At 39.2% G+C, this 18918-nt stretch overlaps 1 protein-coding gene across 2 annotated transcripts in view; it reads right to left on the reverse strand.

Annotated features, from left to right (window-relative positions):
• MTM1 (myotubularin 1) overlaps nucleotides 1-18918 on the reverse strand; it is a 183889-nt gene that overhangs the window by 90805 nt on the left and 74166 nt on the right. For both annotated transcript variants that reach the window (XM_066357634.1, XM_066357633.1), the window contains exon 5: nucleotides 7886-7996. In XM_066357634.1, the coding sequence (XP_066213731.1) occupies nucleotides 7886-7996 (111 nt within the window). The remainder of the gene's footprint in view (nucleotides 1-7885; nucleotides 7997-18918) is intronic.

The raw sequence follows: 18918 nt of genomic DNA on the forward strand, positions 1-18918 counted from the left end.
TAGGTTATTTTGACATTTGATTATCCTGCATTCCCATCACCCAAAGTTCAATTGTCTTCTCTCACCTTCTAACTGGTTTTCTCTGTGCCCTTCCCCTCCCCCAACACCCTCCCTCTCCTCCCCCCCCCTCCCCATAACCCCCACACTCTTGTCCATGTCTCTGAGTCTCATTTTTATGTCAAACCAATGTATGGAATCATATATTTCTTAGCTTTTTCTGATTCACTTATTTCGCTCAGTATAATGTTATCAAGGTCCATCCACGTTGCAAATGATCCGATGTCAGCATTTCTTATGGCTGAGTAGTATTCCATAGTACATATGTATCAAAGCTTTTTAATCCACTGGTCCACTGATGGACACTTGGGCTATTTCCAGATCTTGGATATTGTAAACAATTCTGCCATAGATGTGGAGGTGCATTTCTTCTTTTGAATCAGTGATATGGTGTTCTTGGGATATATTCCTAAAAGTGGGATAGCTGGGTCAAGAGGCAGTTTGATTTTTAATTTTTTGAGGAATCTCCATACTGTTTTCCACAGTGGCTACACCAGTCTGCATTGCCACCAACAGTGCAGGAGGGTTCCCTTTTCTCCACATCCTCACCAGCACTTATTCTGTGCTGTTTTGTTGATGAGCGCCATTCTGACTGGTGTGAGGTGATATCTCATTGTAGTTTTAATTTGCATTTCTCTAATGATTAGTGATGTTGAGCATTTTTTCATATGCCTATTGGCCATCTGTATATCCTCCTTGGAGAAGTGTCTATTCATGTCTTTCGCCATTTTTTGATTGGATTGTTTGTCTTCTGATATTGAGTTTTACAACTTCTTTATAAATTTTGGTTATTAACCCCTTATCAGATGTATTGTCAAATATATTCTCTCATTGTGTAGTTTGTCTTTTTATTTCATTCTTATTGTCTTTAGCTGTGCAGAAGCTCTTTAGTTTGATATAGTCCCATTTGTTTATCCTGTCTTTTATATCACTTGCCCGTGGAGATAAATCGGCAAATATACTGCTGCGAGAAATGTTGGAGAGCTTACTGCCTATGTTTTCTTCTAAGATGCTTATGGTTTTATGGCTTACATTTAAGTCTTTTATCCATTTTCAGTTTATTTTTGTGAATGGTGTAAGTTGGTGGTCTAGTCTCATTTTTTTGCAGGTAGCTTTCCAATTTTCCCAACACCATTTGTTGAAGATGCTGTCTTTACTCCAATGTATGCTCTTACCTCCTTTGTCAAATATCAGTTGTCCATAAAAGTGGGTTTATTTCTGGGTTCTCACTTCTGTTCCATTGATCTATATGCCTGTTCTTATGCCAGTACCAGGCTGTATTGAATACAATGGCCTTGTAGTATAACTTGATATCAGGAAGTGTGATACTCCCACTTTATTCTTCTTTTTCAAGATTGCTGAGGTTATTCGTGTTCTCTTTTGGTTCCATATAAATTTTTGGAATATGTCTTCTATATCTTTGAAGGAAGTCATTGGTATTTTAATCGGTCTTGCATTGAATTTATAAATTGCTTTGGGTAATATACACATTTTAATGATGTTTATTCTTCCTAACCATAAGCACGGTATATGCTTCCACTTGTTTGTATCTTCTTTGATTTCTTTAATCAATGTTTTATAATTTTCCGAGTAAAAGTCTTTAATCTCCTTGGTTCAATTTACTCTTAGGTACTTTATTTTTTTGGTTACAATAGCGGAGTGGATTGTTTCCTTAATTTCTGTTTCTGTGAGTTCACTGTTGGTGTACAAAAATGCATCTGATTTCTGAGTATTAATTTTATATCCTGCCACATTGCTGAATTGATTTATCAGGTCTAGTAGTTTTTTGAATGATATTTCAGGGTTTTCTATATACATTATCATATCATCTGCAAATAATGATAGTTTTACTTCTTCTTTTCCAATTTGGGTGCCTTCTATTTCTTCTTCTTGTCTGATTACTGTGGCTAAGACTTCCAGGACTATGTTGAATAAGAGTTGTAAAAGGGGTCACCCTTGCCTTGTTCCTGATCTTAAGGGGATTGCTTTTAATTTTTGCCCATTAAGTATGATGTTGGCTGTGGGTTTGTCATAGATGACCTTTATCAGGTTGTGGTATGTTCCCTGTATTCCCACTTTGCTGAGAGTTTTGATCATGAAAGGGTGATAAATTTTTCAAATGCTTTTTCTGCATCTACTGAAATTATCATGTGGTTTTTCTCCTTTCTTTTGTTTATGTGATGAATCACATTGATTGACTTGCAAATATTGTATCAGTCTTGCCTCCCCAGAATAAATCCCACTTGATCATGGTGTATGATTTTTTTCATATATTGCTGGATATGGAAGGCTAATATTTTGTTGAGGATTTTGGCATCTAGATTCATCAGGGATACTGGCTTATAATTTTGGAATCAGAATTATGCTCGCCTCATAAAAGCAGCTTGGAAGTCTTCCTTCCTAATGAATTTTTTGAAATATCTTGAGAAAGATAGGAGTTAGTTTTTCTTTGAATATTTGGTAGAATACACTTGTGAAGCCATCAGACCCAGGCTTTTGTTTGTTGGGAGTTTTTTGATAACTGTTTTGATCTCATTTGTTGTAATCTGTCTGTTTAGGTTTTCTGATTCTTCCTAATTGATTTTTAAACTATTATATGTTTCAAGGAATTTTTCCATTTCATCTAGGTTGTCTAATTTTTTTTTTTTTTGTATTTTTCTGAAGCTGGAAACAGGGAGAGACAGTCAGACAGACTCCCGCATGCGCCCGACCGGGATCCACCCGGCACGCCCACCAGGGGCGATGCTCTGCCCACCAGGGGGTGATGCTCTGCCCCTCCGGGGCGTCGCTGTGCCGCGACCAGAGCCACTCTAGCACCTGGGGCAGAGGCCAAGGAGCCATCCCCAGCGCCCGGGCCATCTTTGCTCCAATGGAGCCTTGGCTGCGGGAGGGGAAGAGAGAGACAGAGAGGAAGGAGGGGGGGTGGAGAAGCAAATGGGCACTTCTCCTATGTGCCCTGGCCGGGAATCGAACCCAGGTCCCCCGCACGCCAGGCCGACGCTCTACCGCTGAGCCAACCGGCCAGGGCCTAGGTTGTCTAATTTTTTGGCATACAATTCTTCATAGTATTTTCTTACAACCCTTTTTATTTCTGTTGTGTCAGTTGTTATTTCTCCATTCTCATTTCTAATTTTATTTATTTGAGTCCTCTCTTTTTTGCTTGGCTAGTCTGGTCAAAGGTTCATTGATCTTGTTTACTTTGTCAAATAACCAGCTCCTTGTTTCAATGATCCTCTGTATTGTTTCTTTAGCCTCTACATCATTTATTTCTGCTCTAATCTTTATTATTTCCTCCCTTCTACTACCTTAGGCTTTACTTGCTGTTGATTTTCTAGTTATTTTACATGCAGGGTAAGGTTGTTTATTTCAGCTTTTTCTATTTTCTTAAGGTATGCCTGTAATGCTATGTACTTCCTTCTCAGTACTGCTTTTGCTGTGTCCCATAAATTTTGAGTTGTTGTATGCTCATTATCATTCATTTCTAGGAATTTTTTTAAATTTCTTCTTTGCTTTCATTGTTAACCCATTCATTATTTAATAACATACTATTTAGTTTCCAAGTGTTTGAGTATTTTTCAGTTTTTCTGTTGTGGTTGATTTCTAGTCTCATGCCATTGTGATCGGAGAAAATGCTTGATATGATTTCAATCTTCTTAAATTTGTTGAGACTACTTTTGTGCCCAAACATGTGGTCTATCCTAGAGAATGTACCATGAGCACTTGAAAAGAATGCATATTTTGCTGCTTTAGGGTGAAAATTTCTGAAGATATCTACTAAATCATGTCAATCTAGTGTGTCCTTTAATCTGCTGTTTGTTAATTTTTTTCTTGAGGTTCTATCTAGCGATGTTAGTGGGGTATTGAATTCCCCTACTATTATAGTATTGCTGTTGATCTTGCTTTTTATATCCATCGAAGTCTGCTTTATATATTAGGTGCGTAGATATTTATAATGGTTATATCTTTCTGTTGGATTGCTCCCTTAATCATTATGTAGTGACCTTCTTTATCTCTTACTATAGCCTCTGTTTTAAAGTCCATTTTGTCTGATATAAGTATTGCTACCCCAGCTTTTTTTTCATTTCCAGTTGCATGAAATATTTTTCACATCCTTTTACCTTCAGTCTATGTGCATCTTTTGTTTTAACGTGTGTCTCTTGTAAGCAGCATATGTAAGGGTCCTGTTTTCTTATCCACACAGCTATGTCTTTTTATTGGATCATTTACATTTAAGATTATTATTAATATGTAGTTGTTTATTGCCATTTTATTCTCCAAAGCTGTATTTCTCTTTTGCTATATTCTTTCCCCCCTTTTGATCTGTTTATAACAGGCCCCATAACTTTCTTATAGCAATGGTTTGGTTGTAATAAATTTTTGAGTTTGTTTTTATTTGGTCTAGGAAGCTTTTTATTTCTCCTTCAATTTTAAATGATAGCCTTGCTGGATAAAGCATTTTGGTTATAGGCCCTTGTTCTGCATTACTTTGAATATTTCTTGCCATTCCCTTCTGGCCTCAAGTGTTTCTGTTGAGAAGTCGAATGTCATCCTTATGGGGGCTCCTTTGTAGGTGATAGCCTTTTTTTCTCTAGTAGCTTTTAATATTTTCTCTTTATCTCTTAGCTTTGGTATTGTAAGTATGATGTGTCTTGGTTCAGATTTCTTTGGATTTCTCTTTAATTGAATTCTCTGTGCTTTTTGAACTTGTTTGACTTTTTCCTACATCAATTTAGGAAAGTTTTCAGTTAGATTTGACTGAACAAAGTCTCCATCCCTTGTTCTTTCTCTTTGGCAGGAACCGCTATTATGTGGATGTTATTTCTCTTCATGTTGTCACAGAGTTCTCAGAGTTTCTTCAGACTTTTTGAGTCTCTTTTCTTTTTGCTGCTCTGCTTCTGTGCCTTCATTTATCTTGTCCTCTAACTCGCTGATTCAATCCTCAGCTTTATCCATCCTGCTTTTAATTCCTTCCATTGTGGTCTTCATTTCTGATATTGTACTTGTCATTTCTGACTGATTCTTTTTTATTATTTCAATGTCCTTTTTTATACTTGCTATCTCTTTATTTAGGTGTTCGTTATAATCATCTATTGTTGTTCTAAGATCTTTGATCATCCTAACAATCATTATTTTAAACTCTGAGTTTGGTAATTTGGTTATATCTGATTCATTGAAGTCCTTTTCTGGGGATTTCTCTTGATTCAATTGGATTGTATTTCTCTGGCTTCCCATTTTGTCTTTGTATAAGAAGGTTGTGGCCACTATAGTCCAATGGGTATAGCCTCTGTGTTCCCTAACTGTGGTCTGTCTGCATGCCCACCACTCCCTCTGCCACTACCTTGGGCCTTCAGGCAATTGGGTATGGGCATTACTGGTGCTGGCCGGCTGTGGCTGTCACTGCAGTTTCTGCCTCTCCTTCAGGGGAGGGGCTGTGTTCACGTGCCAGGGTGTATATGCCTTGGCCTTCGCCCTGCTGCCATGGATGGGGCTGTGGGCCATACCTGGGGCCGCAAACCTCGGCACCACAGGCATGGGTGTATACCTTTGCTCAGCCATGGGTCTCATTCTATTCCCGGGCTTATGCCCCGCTGACCTGGCTGGAGCTACACTGGCAAGTTAGGCTGTAAGGCCCAGGGCTCCGAAGGCTGGGCGGGGCTGAACTCCTTCACTCAGCCTCAATTCTCTATCTTTTCTCGGGCTTTCGCCCCAACCCCACAGGTGGAGTTGCGCTTATGCATCAGGCTGCAAGCCCTGGCTCTGCCAGTTGGGTAGGGCTGTGTGCTCTTCTCATCCGTGGTTCTCTGCAGATCCCAGGCTTTCACCTTTCCCCTGCTTGTGGGTTTGCAGGCTGGCCTGAGCCAGCCAGTTTGCTTTCGTGCACCCTTTCTGCCCATGCTGGGCGAGACTGAGCTCACGCCAAGCTTCAGTCTCTTGGCTGGCCCAGCTTCCGCCCCCACCAACGGGACCATGCTTCTAGGTCCCACCACAGCCCACCCTCCGTCTAGCCCTCAGCTGTGTGGTTGGGGGCACTGCACCTCGGACCATAACACTCAATACTGTATTCCTTAAGGCTCCCCCCTTCTAAGCGACTCCACTCTGAGTTTCGCAGAAGAGCTTGTTTGGCTGGTTTCCTGCTTCACTTTGCTGGTATTGCTGGTTCCAGGGTAGATATTCACTTCTGATTTGTTGAGTGACTCAGCCCAGGGGTTAAGGTGGTTCTCCTTCAAAGTATTTCTGCCTGTGCCTCCTAGATTACACTCTCTTCCTGCTATTCCGGTCATTTTATCTCTCTCTGTCCCCTTGAGCCCTGGGTAAGTGGTTGTGAAAGAGGTTTTCTGCAGGGTCCCTCTAAGAAGAATCCTGGGTCTGAGAAATCTGTCTCTTTCTCACAAACAGTATCCTGACTTGTTTTGCAGCTAAATACTGTCCAGACACTTCTTCTAGGCTCTGGGGCTGCAGGCTGGGGCTTTGTTCCTGGCGCCCAGGGCCCTCCCGTCTCCGCTAAACTCACTTCCCACCATGTGAGTCTCTCCGGGCTGCCATTCACTCCCAGGAGCTGGGAAGCCCTCTCCACGTTTCCGCTTTTCCTATCCGTCTCTGTGTGACTTCTTCGGTGTTCCTTGGTTAAAGAGTCCTCTTAGTTTAGTCCAAGGCTGGTTTACTCAGATGATGGTTCTTAAAATTAAGTTGTAATCCACTTTGGTTCTGGGAGGTGGTAGTTGGTACGTCCGCCTATTCCATCGCCATCTTGCTGACCCCCGCGAAATGAAGAATTTTAAGTTCAAGTCTAAAATTATATAATCCTTTGGTTTCTGATAGAGTATACTAACCTTGATCTTTTATAAATCAGAGATAAAAAGTAAAAACAACAAAAAGAAACAAACAGAAAAATGTGTTCTGTTCATAATCCAGACAAAACTATAGGAAATTGGTTTTAAGAAATCACAATGAATGAGGCTTTTAAAAAGACTTGGATTTTAATTCTGGCTCTTAGGCAACTCTAGTCAAGTAATCCCATTTAGCCAGAGCCTCATTTCCTCAGGGCGGGCTTTTTGTTATTTGCAAAATGATCGTCTCACTGTATTTGGATCCCAACTGGGCCATTTAGTAGGTAATCTTAGCTAAGTTACCTAACTCTTCTTATCCTTACGCTCTCCATCTATAAGATGGGAATGCCATTGTCCATCTCAGAGGTTTACACTGAAGACTAAATACAAACCACCTAGCATGTGCTTGGACCAACATTGATACTCAATAGATAACTGCTATTACAACTGGTTAAATTTTATTAACTGCAAATCTCAGCCACTCACCAAGCCAAAAGAAAATGTTAGGCTGCTATCTCTGTAAAGTATCTATGGAAAAGTTAGAAAGGCTGTTAGAGGTAAGAACGTATCCTGTGAACAGACAGCAAAATCTTTTGTATTTCTCCTTCGTGTCACAGTGTGAAGGTGTCTAGCTGGTAACATCATATAAAAGGACACTAGAAGCAGACTTGGGCAAAAACTCAAAAGTGTAAAATTTTACTTATATAGTTTTCTTCCTATTTAGTCAAGCTAACAAAATGACCAGTTCAAGTACTCACACTTGGTGACAATACCAGGTCCCTTTTATACTGCTCACAAAAATTAGAGGATATTTCAAAATGAATATGAAGTGATAAAATATCCCTTAATTTTTCTGAGCAGTATTTCCCCAGTTGGTTTTGGAAAGCTTGATCATGATGTAAAAACAAGGTTCTCTGATTTTTTTTAAGCCACATTAACTTTTACTTAACATTCAACATTAATGTGCCCTTTTTCACATAAGAAAGTATAGAATCTCTTACTTTACAAGTAATATCTAGACCATAGGAATTTTCTCCTCTACTTGTCGCACCACCCATTTTTTCAATTCTTGAGATCACTCCCAGAGGAACATCAAGTATTAGAGCAGAATCCTGTAATTAACAAAAATATAAAAGTTAATATTTGTGTCAGTATAATCAAAATGTCAAAATCAAATTAAAAAAAACCATATGCTTTCAAGGTGTTTTTACCTTTGCCCTTCTACCACTTTTTATAAACAAAAATATGATATAGATAACACATTGTATGCAAGCTTTAAAATAATCAGTTATGCAAGCAAAATGCATTCCCAAACATGTCATTCTGCACTGTCTACACAAAGAAGAGTAAACTTCTTGGTACACAATTCAAGAGCACATAATGTTGCTTCCAGCCTGTCTCTGCAGAGTTCTATCCCATGACATTCTGTGCTCCAAGTGAGTGAACACTTTCACCATTCTTCAAATATTTCATCTATTATCAGGCCTACATGCTTTGTGCATGGTGTTCCCTTTGCCTAGGATTATTTGGCTTTTCCAAATACCAAAATTTTTCCTTTGGCTTAAAACGCAGCCCAGCATGTATCACCTCTCATGAAGCCTTGCTTTCCAATTAGATCATATAGTTCTGACCATTTCCATCTCTGAAGTTCTACAACACTTTATTCAGACTGCTATTACACCACTTGCTTCACTCCATTTTGTTACCATGAATTTCCTTGTCTGTATTCTCTCACTAGAAACCAAGCACCTGCCTGTCGTGCCTATCTTAGGCATGAGTGCATATCCCAAAGCAGAAGGACCTAAGTGTATAGCAATACTTCTCCATCGTTTCTTATCCAATGCTGGCTGCAAGGAATCCATAAGACTGCTGGCCTGACAAATCATGGTACTGAAGTCATTCGCAATCCTTCCAACAAGATAAAAGGTGTTGCGATGTACATAATTACTTGTTTGTTCCAGATACTACAACAGAGGCTTGGCATGCATCATCTAATTTTATCCTGACAACCATTCTGGGTGTAGGTGAAGTATTTCTGTTTATACATGTGGAACCAAGGCTTTAAAAATCTTCAGTAACTTGCTTAGAAAACATTGGGAAGGGTTGAAATTCAAGATTAGGTATGAGAACATATAGCAAGAGAGCCACAAAACTGGTCTTACACTTTGACTCCATAACTGTACTCCGAAGAACTTATGTTACAGCAATCATACAACAGAAGGAAAAGCTGTATGCATGAAGATACTTAAGGGAGCTAGAGGTGAACATCAGGCTGCAGAATATTAAAGTTAGTCAACTCAATGGAATTAGCATACAGCTATTAAAATCATTATGGTGCAGGCCCTGGCCGGTTGGCTCAGCGGTAGAGCATCGGCCTGGCGTGCGGGGGACCCAGGTTCGATTCCCGGCCAGGGCACATAGGAGAAGCGCCCATTTGCTTCTCCACCCCCCCTCCTTCCTCTCTGTCTCTCTCTTCCCCTCCCGCAGCCAAGGCTCCATTGGAGCAAAGATGGCCCGGGCGCTGGGGATGGCTCCTTGGCCTCTGCCCCAGGCGCTAGAGTGGTTCTGGTCACGGCAGAGCGACCCCCCGCAGGGGCAGAGCATCGTCCCCTGGTGGGCAGAGCATCGCCCCTGATGGGCGTGCCGGGTGGATCCCGGTCGGGCGCATGCGGGAGTCTGTCTGACTGTCTCTCCCCATTTCCAGCTTCAGAAAAATACAAAAAAAAAATCATTATGGTGCATGGAAAAATAAGTTAAAGTGGAAAAAAGCATACAAAAATACACTAAGACTACAACAATGTTAAATATAAACAAAGATAGGAAGTGTATAAAATTTTTTAAATTCAATATTTTCTTTGTTAGATGACTTTAATAATGCTTATAATTTTTCTTTAAAAATATCTTTGTAGAATACAAATAAAATTAAGTTTTTATTCTATTTAAAATTTTCCTCCTTAAAACACAGTATAAAAAATGTTTCTTCATAAAATATTTTATAGATTATGGGTATTCCAGAAATTCAAAAAGTGTAAGACTGTGGTGCATCCATGCCATGGAATGCTACTCAGCTACAAAGATGAATGAACTATGGATACATGCAAAAACCTGGAAGGATCTTAAAAAACATCATGCTGAGTTTATAAATAAAACCGAACTCAAAAGGTCATATGCTATAAGATTCCATTTATAACAGGGGTCTCAAACTCGCGGCCCGTGGGCCGCATGCGGCCCGCCCACCAATTTTGTGCGGCCCGCAGACTAATCAAACTTCGTGGATTAGTCTGCGGGCCAGTCTGCGGCCGCACAAAATTGGTGGGTGGGCCGCGAGTTTGAGACCCCTGATTTATAACATACTTTTTTTGTTGTGTGTGTGACAGAGACAGAGAGAGGGCAGATAGGGACAGACAAATAGGAAGGGAGAGAGATGAGAAGCATCAATTCTTCATTGCGGTATCTTAGTTGTTCATTGATTACTTTCTCATATGTGCCTTGACTGGGGTGCTATAGCAGACCTAGTGACCCCTTGCTCAAGCTAGCAACCTTGAGATCAAGCTGGTGAGTTGTGCTCAAACCAGATGAGCCCACACTCAAGCTGAAGAGCTAGGGGTTTCGAACCTGGGTCCTCAGAGGACCCAGGTTCGAAATCCCAAGGTCACTGACTTCACCATGGGCTCATCTGGTTTGAGGGCGGGGTCACTGTCTTGAGCGTGGGATCATAGACATGACCTCAGGGTTGCTGGCTTTAGCCCAAAGGTCGCTGGCTTGAGCAAGGAGTTACTTGGTCTGCTGTATCCCACCCCCCACCTGGTCAAAGCACATATGAGAAAGCAATCAATGAACAATTGAGTTGCAAGGAAGAATCAATACTTCTCATCCCTCTGCCTTCCTGTCTATCTCTATCCTGTCCTTCTCTCTGTCTCTGTCACGCAAAAAAAAGAAAAAAGAAAAAAAGAAATGTTGATGCAAAACCTATGTACTCTTATTGATCAATGTCACCTCATTAAATTTAATTTTCAAATAAATAAAAAAATATGATGTAACTCTATTGTGCCAATCTATTCTCCGGTTTTGATAAAGCAGTCAAGTTATTGCAGAGGCTGGGTGTAGTGCACACAGGACCTCTCTGTACTATTTTTCAAAAAACCTGAGTTCATACCTATGTCAAAATAAAAAATTTTAAAAGTATGAGTACAGTTATTATGATGTAAAGAGCATAAGCTCTTAAGTTGGACAAAAATGATTCTAACCTGGGTTTTCATATACATTAGCTGAATGCTTTTAGCAAGTTACAGTATTTCTCTGCCATATTTACCTGTAAAAGTAGGGATGATTAGAGATAATGAACTTAAATTACTGGGAATGGTGCCTGTCACATGGTAGCTAGAAAATAATAAAAGTTATTATTATAGAAAAGAATCCCTTGGCCCTAGCCCATTGGCCCTGCATGTGGATGTCCCAGGTTTGATTCCTGGTTAGGGCACACAGGAGAAGCGACCATCTGCTTCTCCACCCCTCCGCACCCCCTCTTTCTCTTTCTCTGCCTCTCTCCCTCCTCCCACAGCCATGGCTCAATTGACTGGAGCGAGTTGACCTCTGGAACTGAAGATGTCTCACTGGCCTCCGTTTCAGGTGCTAAAAATAGCTTGGTTGCCCAGTAATGTAGCAACACCTCAGAAGGGCACAGAGTATCGCCCTATAGGGGGCCTGTCAGGTGGATCCCGGTTGGTCCAGGTGTATGCAGAATTTTGCTCTCTGTCTCCCCTGCTTTCCCTTAATTAAAAGAAAAAGAATCCTTTAGTACATTTGGAAGACATTGCTTTGCTATGCAACTATAGTGGCCCAGTGTGCCGTGCTCTGGCACACAGCTACAGGGCTTTTTGTTTGTACCTATAAGGAGGCATTTTTTAGCTGTTCATGGGACTACAAACCTCACTATATAACTGAAGTCCAATTCTATAGAGAAAAAGACACTACTCAGTAACCGTGTACATACATAGCTACACATATAATGTATTTACTTCTCAATGCAGTCTAGTTATTAAAAACATATTACCAGGCAGTCTGCTAAGATTATATTGAGATTTATGAGCACGTGTTCAACTGTATTCCTAAATGTCAAACGTATACATAAAAATACGTAAGAGTAGACACTAAATAGGAGTCTGAAACTCTAATAGCAACATGGAAGCAAGGATGCAAAAGAAAAAAAATGCAGAAGAATTAAAAGTGAGATGAGACCTCTAAGTTCTTTGTCCCGGTATAGAAGGAATTCAATAGCTCTGATTGCCCTGGAGAGAAAAGAACATACTGAGGAGAACCAGCCAGCTCATGACTAAGGACATCCACAATCTAATCAGGCTATCTGTCTCATTCTCCCTGAATGATAGGTTCAAAATCAGATAACCTAGCAGGCCAAACTGGAAGATCCAGGAATAGGAAAATTATCTTCCCTCTTTAGAAACCTAAGTTGCCACTATCTAAGTATCATTAAATATGAAAGGATTCTCAAAGGTCCATTCTAACTCAAAATTTTGTGCCTCTGACCTTTAAATATGTAAAAGAGTGGAGTACTAAATATAACAATCTAAAAAGATGCATTTATTTACTATCTCTCTTTTGAGTATATCCTGAGTAGCAGAAACTATACTGTTCCCTAGGAACCATGGAGATTAAACAAGACACAGACATTGCCCTCAGGCCCAGTCTGGGAGATAAGACACAGTATCTGAATAGCTACAATGCCAGGATGCAAGTGCTAAAAGTCATTAAAAAACAAAACAAAACAAAAAAAGGGTCCAGACAAAGTGGAACTAGAGGTCGTAGGAGAGCAAGATGAGCTCCTGTCAATGGGGTTACATGAAGGTTTGGTGGTGAAGGTTACATTAAAGATAATTCTTTGCCCTGGCTGAATAGCTGGGTTGGAGCATCAACCTGAAGCAGAGGTTGACAGTTTGATACTCGGTCAGGGCACATACAGGAAAGGATCAATGTTTCTCTCTCTCTCTCTCTCTCCCTCTCCCTCCCTCCTTCCCTCCCTCTCTCTCTGGCTAAAATCAATAAATAAAAACAAACTTAAAAAATGATTCTTAAAAAAATAAAATAGCCTTTCATAAACAGGAAACAGTGATATCAGCTACAAGTGTGAAAAAGTATAGGGCTACACCTATTCATAGGAATCTTGGAGGCTAATGTGTGTGTATGTGGTTTCTTTTTTTAAAAAAATTATTGTGTTGGCATGGGGTCCAACACAATATAACAGCATCAACACACCACATCGTGCCTCACTATACCCCATACAAAGTCTCTTTCTACCCCCATTTCCCACCTTGCCTCCCTCCCCCTACTTCCACCCATTTTCCTCTGGCTATTGCTACTCTGATTTTATATATATATATATATATATATAATCCTTTCACCTTCTTTGATCCAGTTCCCTCTTCCCCTCTTTCCTCTGACACCTGTCCATTTGTTCCCTGTGACCCTGCCTCTGCTTCTATTTTGTTACTCATTTGTGTTTATTAGATTTCACATATAAGTGAGATCATATGATATTTGTTTTTCTCTGCCAGGCTTATTTCACTTAGCATAATAATCTCCAGGTCTATCAATGTCATTGCAAAAGGTAAGATTTCCTTCTTTTTCTCAGTTGCGTAGTATTCCACTGTGTAAATGTACCACAGCTTCTTTATCCACTCATCAACTGATAGGCACTGGGGCTGTTTCCAGACTTTGGCTATTTTAAATAACACTGCAATGAACATAGAATGCATATATTCTTTTGAATCGTTTTGTATTGCTTCAGATATATTCCCAGAAGTGGAATCACTAGGCCATAAGGCAACTCCATTTTTATTTTTTTAATAGACATTCCACACTGTTTTCCACAGTGGCTGCATGAGTCTACATTCTCACCAATAGTACATGAGGGTTCTCTTTTCTCCACACCCTCACCAGCACTTGTTTTTTGGTTCATTTATTAATGATAGCCATTCTGGAAGGTGTGAGGTGGTTTTAATTTACACTTCTCTGATGATTAGTGATGTTGAGCATTTTTTCATGTTTATTGGCCATCTGTATCCTCTTTGTATAAGTGTGTATTCATATCCTTTGACCATTTTTTAAATTGGATTGTTGTCTTCCTGGTGTTAAGTTTTATAAGTTCTTTATATATTATGGTTATTAACCCCTTATAAGATGTATCTGCAAACGTGTTCTCCTATACACTGGGTTGTCTTTTAATTTTGTTAATGGTTTCTTTTACTGTGTAAAAGCTTTTTAATTTGATATAGCACTATTTGCTTATCTTTTCCTTTATTTCACTTGCCTGAAGAGATATATTGGCAAAAACATTGCTATGAAATGAGGTCTGAAAGTCTACTGCCTATGTTTTCTTCCAGGATTTTTATGGTTTCATGACTTACATTTAAATCTTTTTTCCATTTTGAGTTTATTTTTATGTATCGTGTAAGTTGATGGTCGTTTCATTTTTTGGCATGTACCTATCCAATTTTCTCAACACCTTCCACATAGAAGATTGTACTCCATTGTATACTCTTGCCTCCTTTGTCAAATATTAATTGCCTATAAAGGTATGGGTTTATTTCTGGGTCCTCTATTTTGTTCCATTGATCTGTATCTGTTCTTATGCCATTACCAAGCTGTTTTGATTAAAATGCCTTGTATTATAACTTGATATCAGGAAGTGTGACACTTCCCATTTCTTTCTTCATTTTCAAGATTGCTGAAGTTATTCGAATTCTTTTTTTGTTCCATATAAATTTTTGGAATATTTTTTCTAGATCTGTGAAGTATGCCACTGGTATTTTAATTGCAATTGTTTTGAATCTATAGATTGCTTTGGGTAGTATGGACATTTTAATGATATTAACTCTTCCTATCCATAAACACGATATATGCTTCAGCTTGATTGCATCTTTTTCAATTTCTTTTTTCAATGTCTTATAATTTTCTCAGTACAAATCTTTTACCTCCTTGGTTAAACTTAATCCTAGGCAGTTTTTGTTGTCATTGCAATAGAAAATAGGATTGTTTCTTTAATTTCTCTTTTAGACAGTCTCATTGGTGTATAAAAATGACATTATTTCTCATTGTTAATTTTATATCCTGCCACCTTGCCGACTTCATTTATGAGGTCTAGTAGTTTTTGGCAGAGATCTTAGGGCTTTCTATGTATAGTATCATGTTGTCAGCAAATAATGACATTTTTACTTCTTCCTTTCCAATTTGGATGCTTTTTATTTCTTCTTCTTGCCTGTTGTTATGGCTAGAACTTCCAGTATTATGCCAAATAAGAGTAAAGGAAGAGGACACTCCTATCTTGTTCCTGATCTTAATGTGGTTTGCTTTTAATTTTTTCCCACTGAGTATGATGTTTGCTGTTGGTTTGTCATATATAACCTTTATTATGTTAAGGAATGTTCCCTCTATTACCACTTTGCTGAGTTTTCATCATAAATAGGTGCTGGGTTTTATCAAATGCTTCTTATGCATCTATTGATATGATCATGTGATTTTTATCCTTTATTTTATGTGATGAATCACATTTATGGATTTGCAAATACTGTACCAGTCTTCTCTCCCCAGAATTAATCCACTTGATCATGATATATGATCTTTTTAGTATACTGCTGGATCTGGCTTGCCAATAATTTGTTGAAAATTTTAGCATCTATGTTCACCAGGAATATTGGCCTATAGTTTTTATTCTTTGTCCTATCTTTACCTGGTTTCAGAATTAGGATAATGCATGATTCATAAAATGAGCTTGGAAGTCTTCCCTTCTCTTGAATTTTTTGGAATAGTTTGAGAAGGTGTTATTTTTTTTGAATATTTGGTAAAATATGCCTGTGAAGCCATCCAGTCCAGAACTTTTGTTTGCTGGGAGTGTTTTGATAACTTCTTCAATTTCACTTGTAATCAGTCTGATCAGATTTTCTGATTATTCCAGGTTCAGTTTTGGAAAATTGTGTGATTCTAGGAATTGAGTCATTTTGGCCAGGTTGTCTAATTTTTTGGCATACAGTTCTTCATAGTATTTTCTTACAATCCTTTGTATTTCTGTGATGTCAGTTGTTATTTCTCCTCTTTCATTTCTAAATTTGTTTATTTGGGTCCTATCTCTTTTTTCTTAATGCAGTGGTAGTCAACCTGGTCCCTACTGCCACTAGTGGGCGTTCCAGCTTTCATGGTGGGCGGTAGCAGAGCAACCAAAGTATAAATAAAAAGATAGATTTAACTATAGTAAGTTTTTTTATAAAAATTTATTCTGCCAAATTTAGCGAAAATCTGACATAAAGTACTTGTTAAGTAATTATTATTATATGCTTTAACTTGCTGTAACTCTGCTTTATAAATTTTATAAAGTAAAGTTACTTCCCTACTTTATAAATCATCATTACTGTGGAACGGGTGGGCGGTTAGAAAGTTTTACTACTAACAGAAGTAAAAGTAGGTGGTAGGTATAAAAAGTTTGACTACCCCTGTCTTAATGAGTCTGGTTAAAGGTTCCTCAATACTGTTTACCTTTTCAAAGAAACAGCTCTTGGTTTCATTAATCTCATTAATCTTTTGTACTTTTTTTAAAGTCTCTATGTCATTTATTTCTTACCTGATCTTTATTATTTCCTTCCTTCTGCTTCCTTTGGTCTTTGTTTATTGTTCTTTTTTGTAGTTCTTTTAGGTGCAGGATTAAGTTGTTTAAGGGTTTTGCAGGGGGTTTTTTCTGCTTTTTCTTTAGGTGAGGAGGGGAGATAGTGAGGCAGACTCCTGCATGTGCCCCGATCAGGTTCAACCTGGACACTTCATCTGGGGCCAATGCTCGAGTACCAGCAATTTTTAGCTCCTAAGGCTGTCAGGCTCTGATGGGAGTTATCCTCAGCGCCTGGGGCCATGCTTAAAACAATCAAGCTAGTGGCTGTAGGAGAGAAAGAGGAAGAGAAGGGGGAGAGGGAGAGCAGGAAAAGTAAATGGTTGCTTCTCCAGTGTGCCCTGATTGGAAATCAAACCCAGGATGTCCATACATCAGGCTGATGCTGAATACACTGAGCAACTGGTCAGGGCCTCTTTTGCTTTTTGAGGTATACCTGTAATGCTATGAACTTCCCTCTCAGGACTGCTTTCTCCGTGTCCCATAGATTTTTGGTTGTTGTTATGTTCATTTTCATTTGTTTCAAGGAAATTTTTTATTTCTTCCTTGATCTCTTTGTTAACTCATTCATTATTTAATAACATGCTATTTAGCCTCCAAGTGTTTGAATGTTTTTCAATTTCTCTATTGTAGCTGATTTCTCATTTCAAGTCATTGTGGTCAGAGAAGATGCTTGATATGATTTCAATCTTCTTAAATTTATTGAAACTTGTTTTTTGTCCTAACATACGGTAGATCCTAGAAAATGTTCCATGTGCACTTGAAATGAATGTGTACTCTGCTGCTTTGGGGTGGAATTCTCTGAAGATATCAGTTATCTGACCTAGCGTGTCTTTTAAGGTCACTTTTTCCTTGTTGATTTTCTGTTTGGAAAATCTATTTATTGATATCAATAGGATGTCAAAATCCCTAATGACAGCTGTATTACTGTCATTCCCTCCCTTTATGTCCATCAGGATTTTCATATATTTAGGTGCTTCTATGTTGGGTACATAATGTTTACTAGGGTTATGTCCTCTTGTGTTGATCCCTTTATCATTATGTAGTGTCCTTTTCTTGTCGCTTAATATAACCATTGCTTTAAAGTCTATTTTGTCAACTATGAGTATTGCTACCCTAGTTTTCTAAAAATTTTTATTTGCATAAAATATCTTTTAACATCCCTTTACTTTTAGTCTCTGTGTTTCGTTCTGAAGTGGTCTCTTGTAGATAGCATATATATTGGTCTTGTTTTCTTTTTTTTTTTTTTTTTTTTTTTTTTTTTTCCATTTTTCTGAAGCTGGAAACAGGGAGAGACAGTCGGACAGACTCCCGCATGCGCCCGACCGGGATCCACCCAGCACGCCCACCATGGGGCGACGCTCTGCCCACCAGGGGGCGATGCTCTGCCCATCCTGGGCGTCGCCATATTGCGACCAGAGCCACTCTAGCGCCTGGGGCAGAGGCCAAGGAGCCATCCCCAGCGCCCGGGCCATCTTTGCTCCAATGGAGCCTCGGCTGCGGGAGGGGATGAGAGAGACAGAGAGGAAAGCGCGGCGGAGGGGTGGAGAAGCAAATGGGCGCTTCTCCTGTGTGCCCTGGCCGGGAATCGAACCCGGGTCCTCCGCACGCTAGGCCAACGCTCTACCGCTGAGCCAACCGGCCAGGGCGGTCTTGTTTTCTTATCCATTCACCAATCCTATGTCTTTTGATTGGAGCATTTACTCCATTTACATTTAAGGTTATTATTGATATGTACTTACTTATTGTCATTTTATTTCTTAAACCTATAATCCCCTTTCTCTCAATTTCCTTTCTTCTTCTTATAGCAGGCCCTTTAACACTTCCTGCAATACTGGTTTAGAGGTAATGAATTTATTATATTTTTTGTTTGTTTGTTTTGTCTGAAAACTCTTTATTTCTCCTTCAATTTTAAATGATAGCTTTCCTGGATATAGTAGTCTTGGTTGTAGCTTCTTGTTTTGCATCCCTTTGGATATGTCTTGCCAATCCCTTCTGGCCTAAACTGCTTCTGTTGAGAAGTCAGATGACAGCCTTTTGGGGCTCCTTTGGAGGTAATTAAGTGCTTTTCTCTTGCAGCTTTTAGGATTCTTTCTTTGTTACCTTTGGCATTTTAATTATGATGTGCCTTGATGTTGGCCTCTTTGGCTTCATCTTTAATGGGACTCTGTGCTTCTTGAACTTATGTGAGTTTTTCCTTCATGAGATTAGGAAAATTTTCATCTATAATTTCTTCAAACATGTTCCCTATCCCTTGTTCATTCTCTTCTCCTTCAGGAATCCCTATGATGCAGATGCTGTTTCACTTGATGTTGTCTCAGGGGTCTTGTAGGCTTTCCTCAGCCTTCTAGAGTCTCTTTTATTTTT

The sequence above is a fragment of the Saccopteryx leptura genome, chromosome X (assembly GCF_036850995.1).
Source record: "Saccopteryx leptura isolate mSacLep1 chromosome X, mSacLep1_pri_phased_curated, whole genome shotgun sequence".
Taxonomy (NCBI): domain Eukaryota; kingdom Metazoa; phylum Chordata; class Mammalia; order Chiroptera; family Emballonuridae; genus Saccopteryx; species Saccopteryx leptura.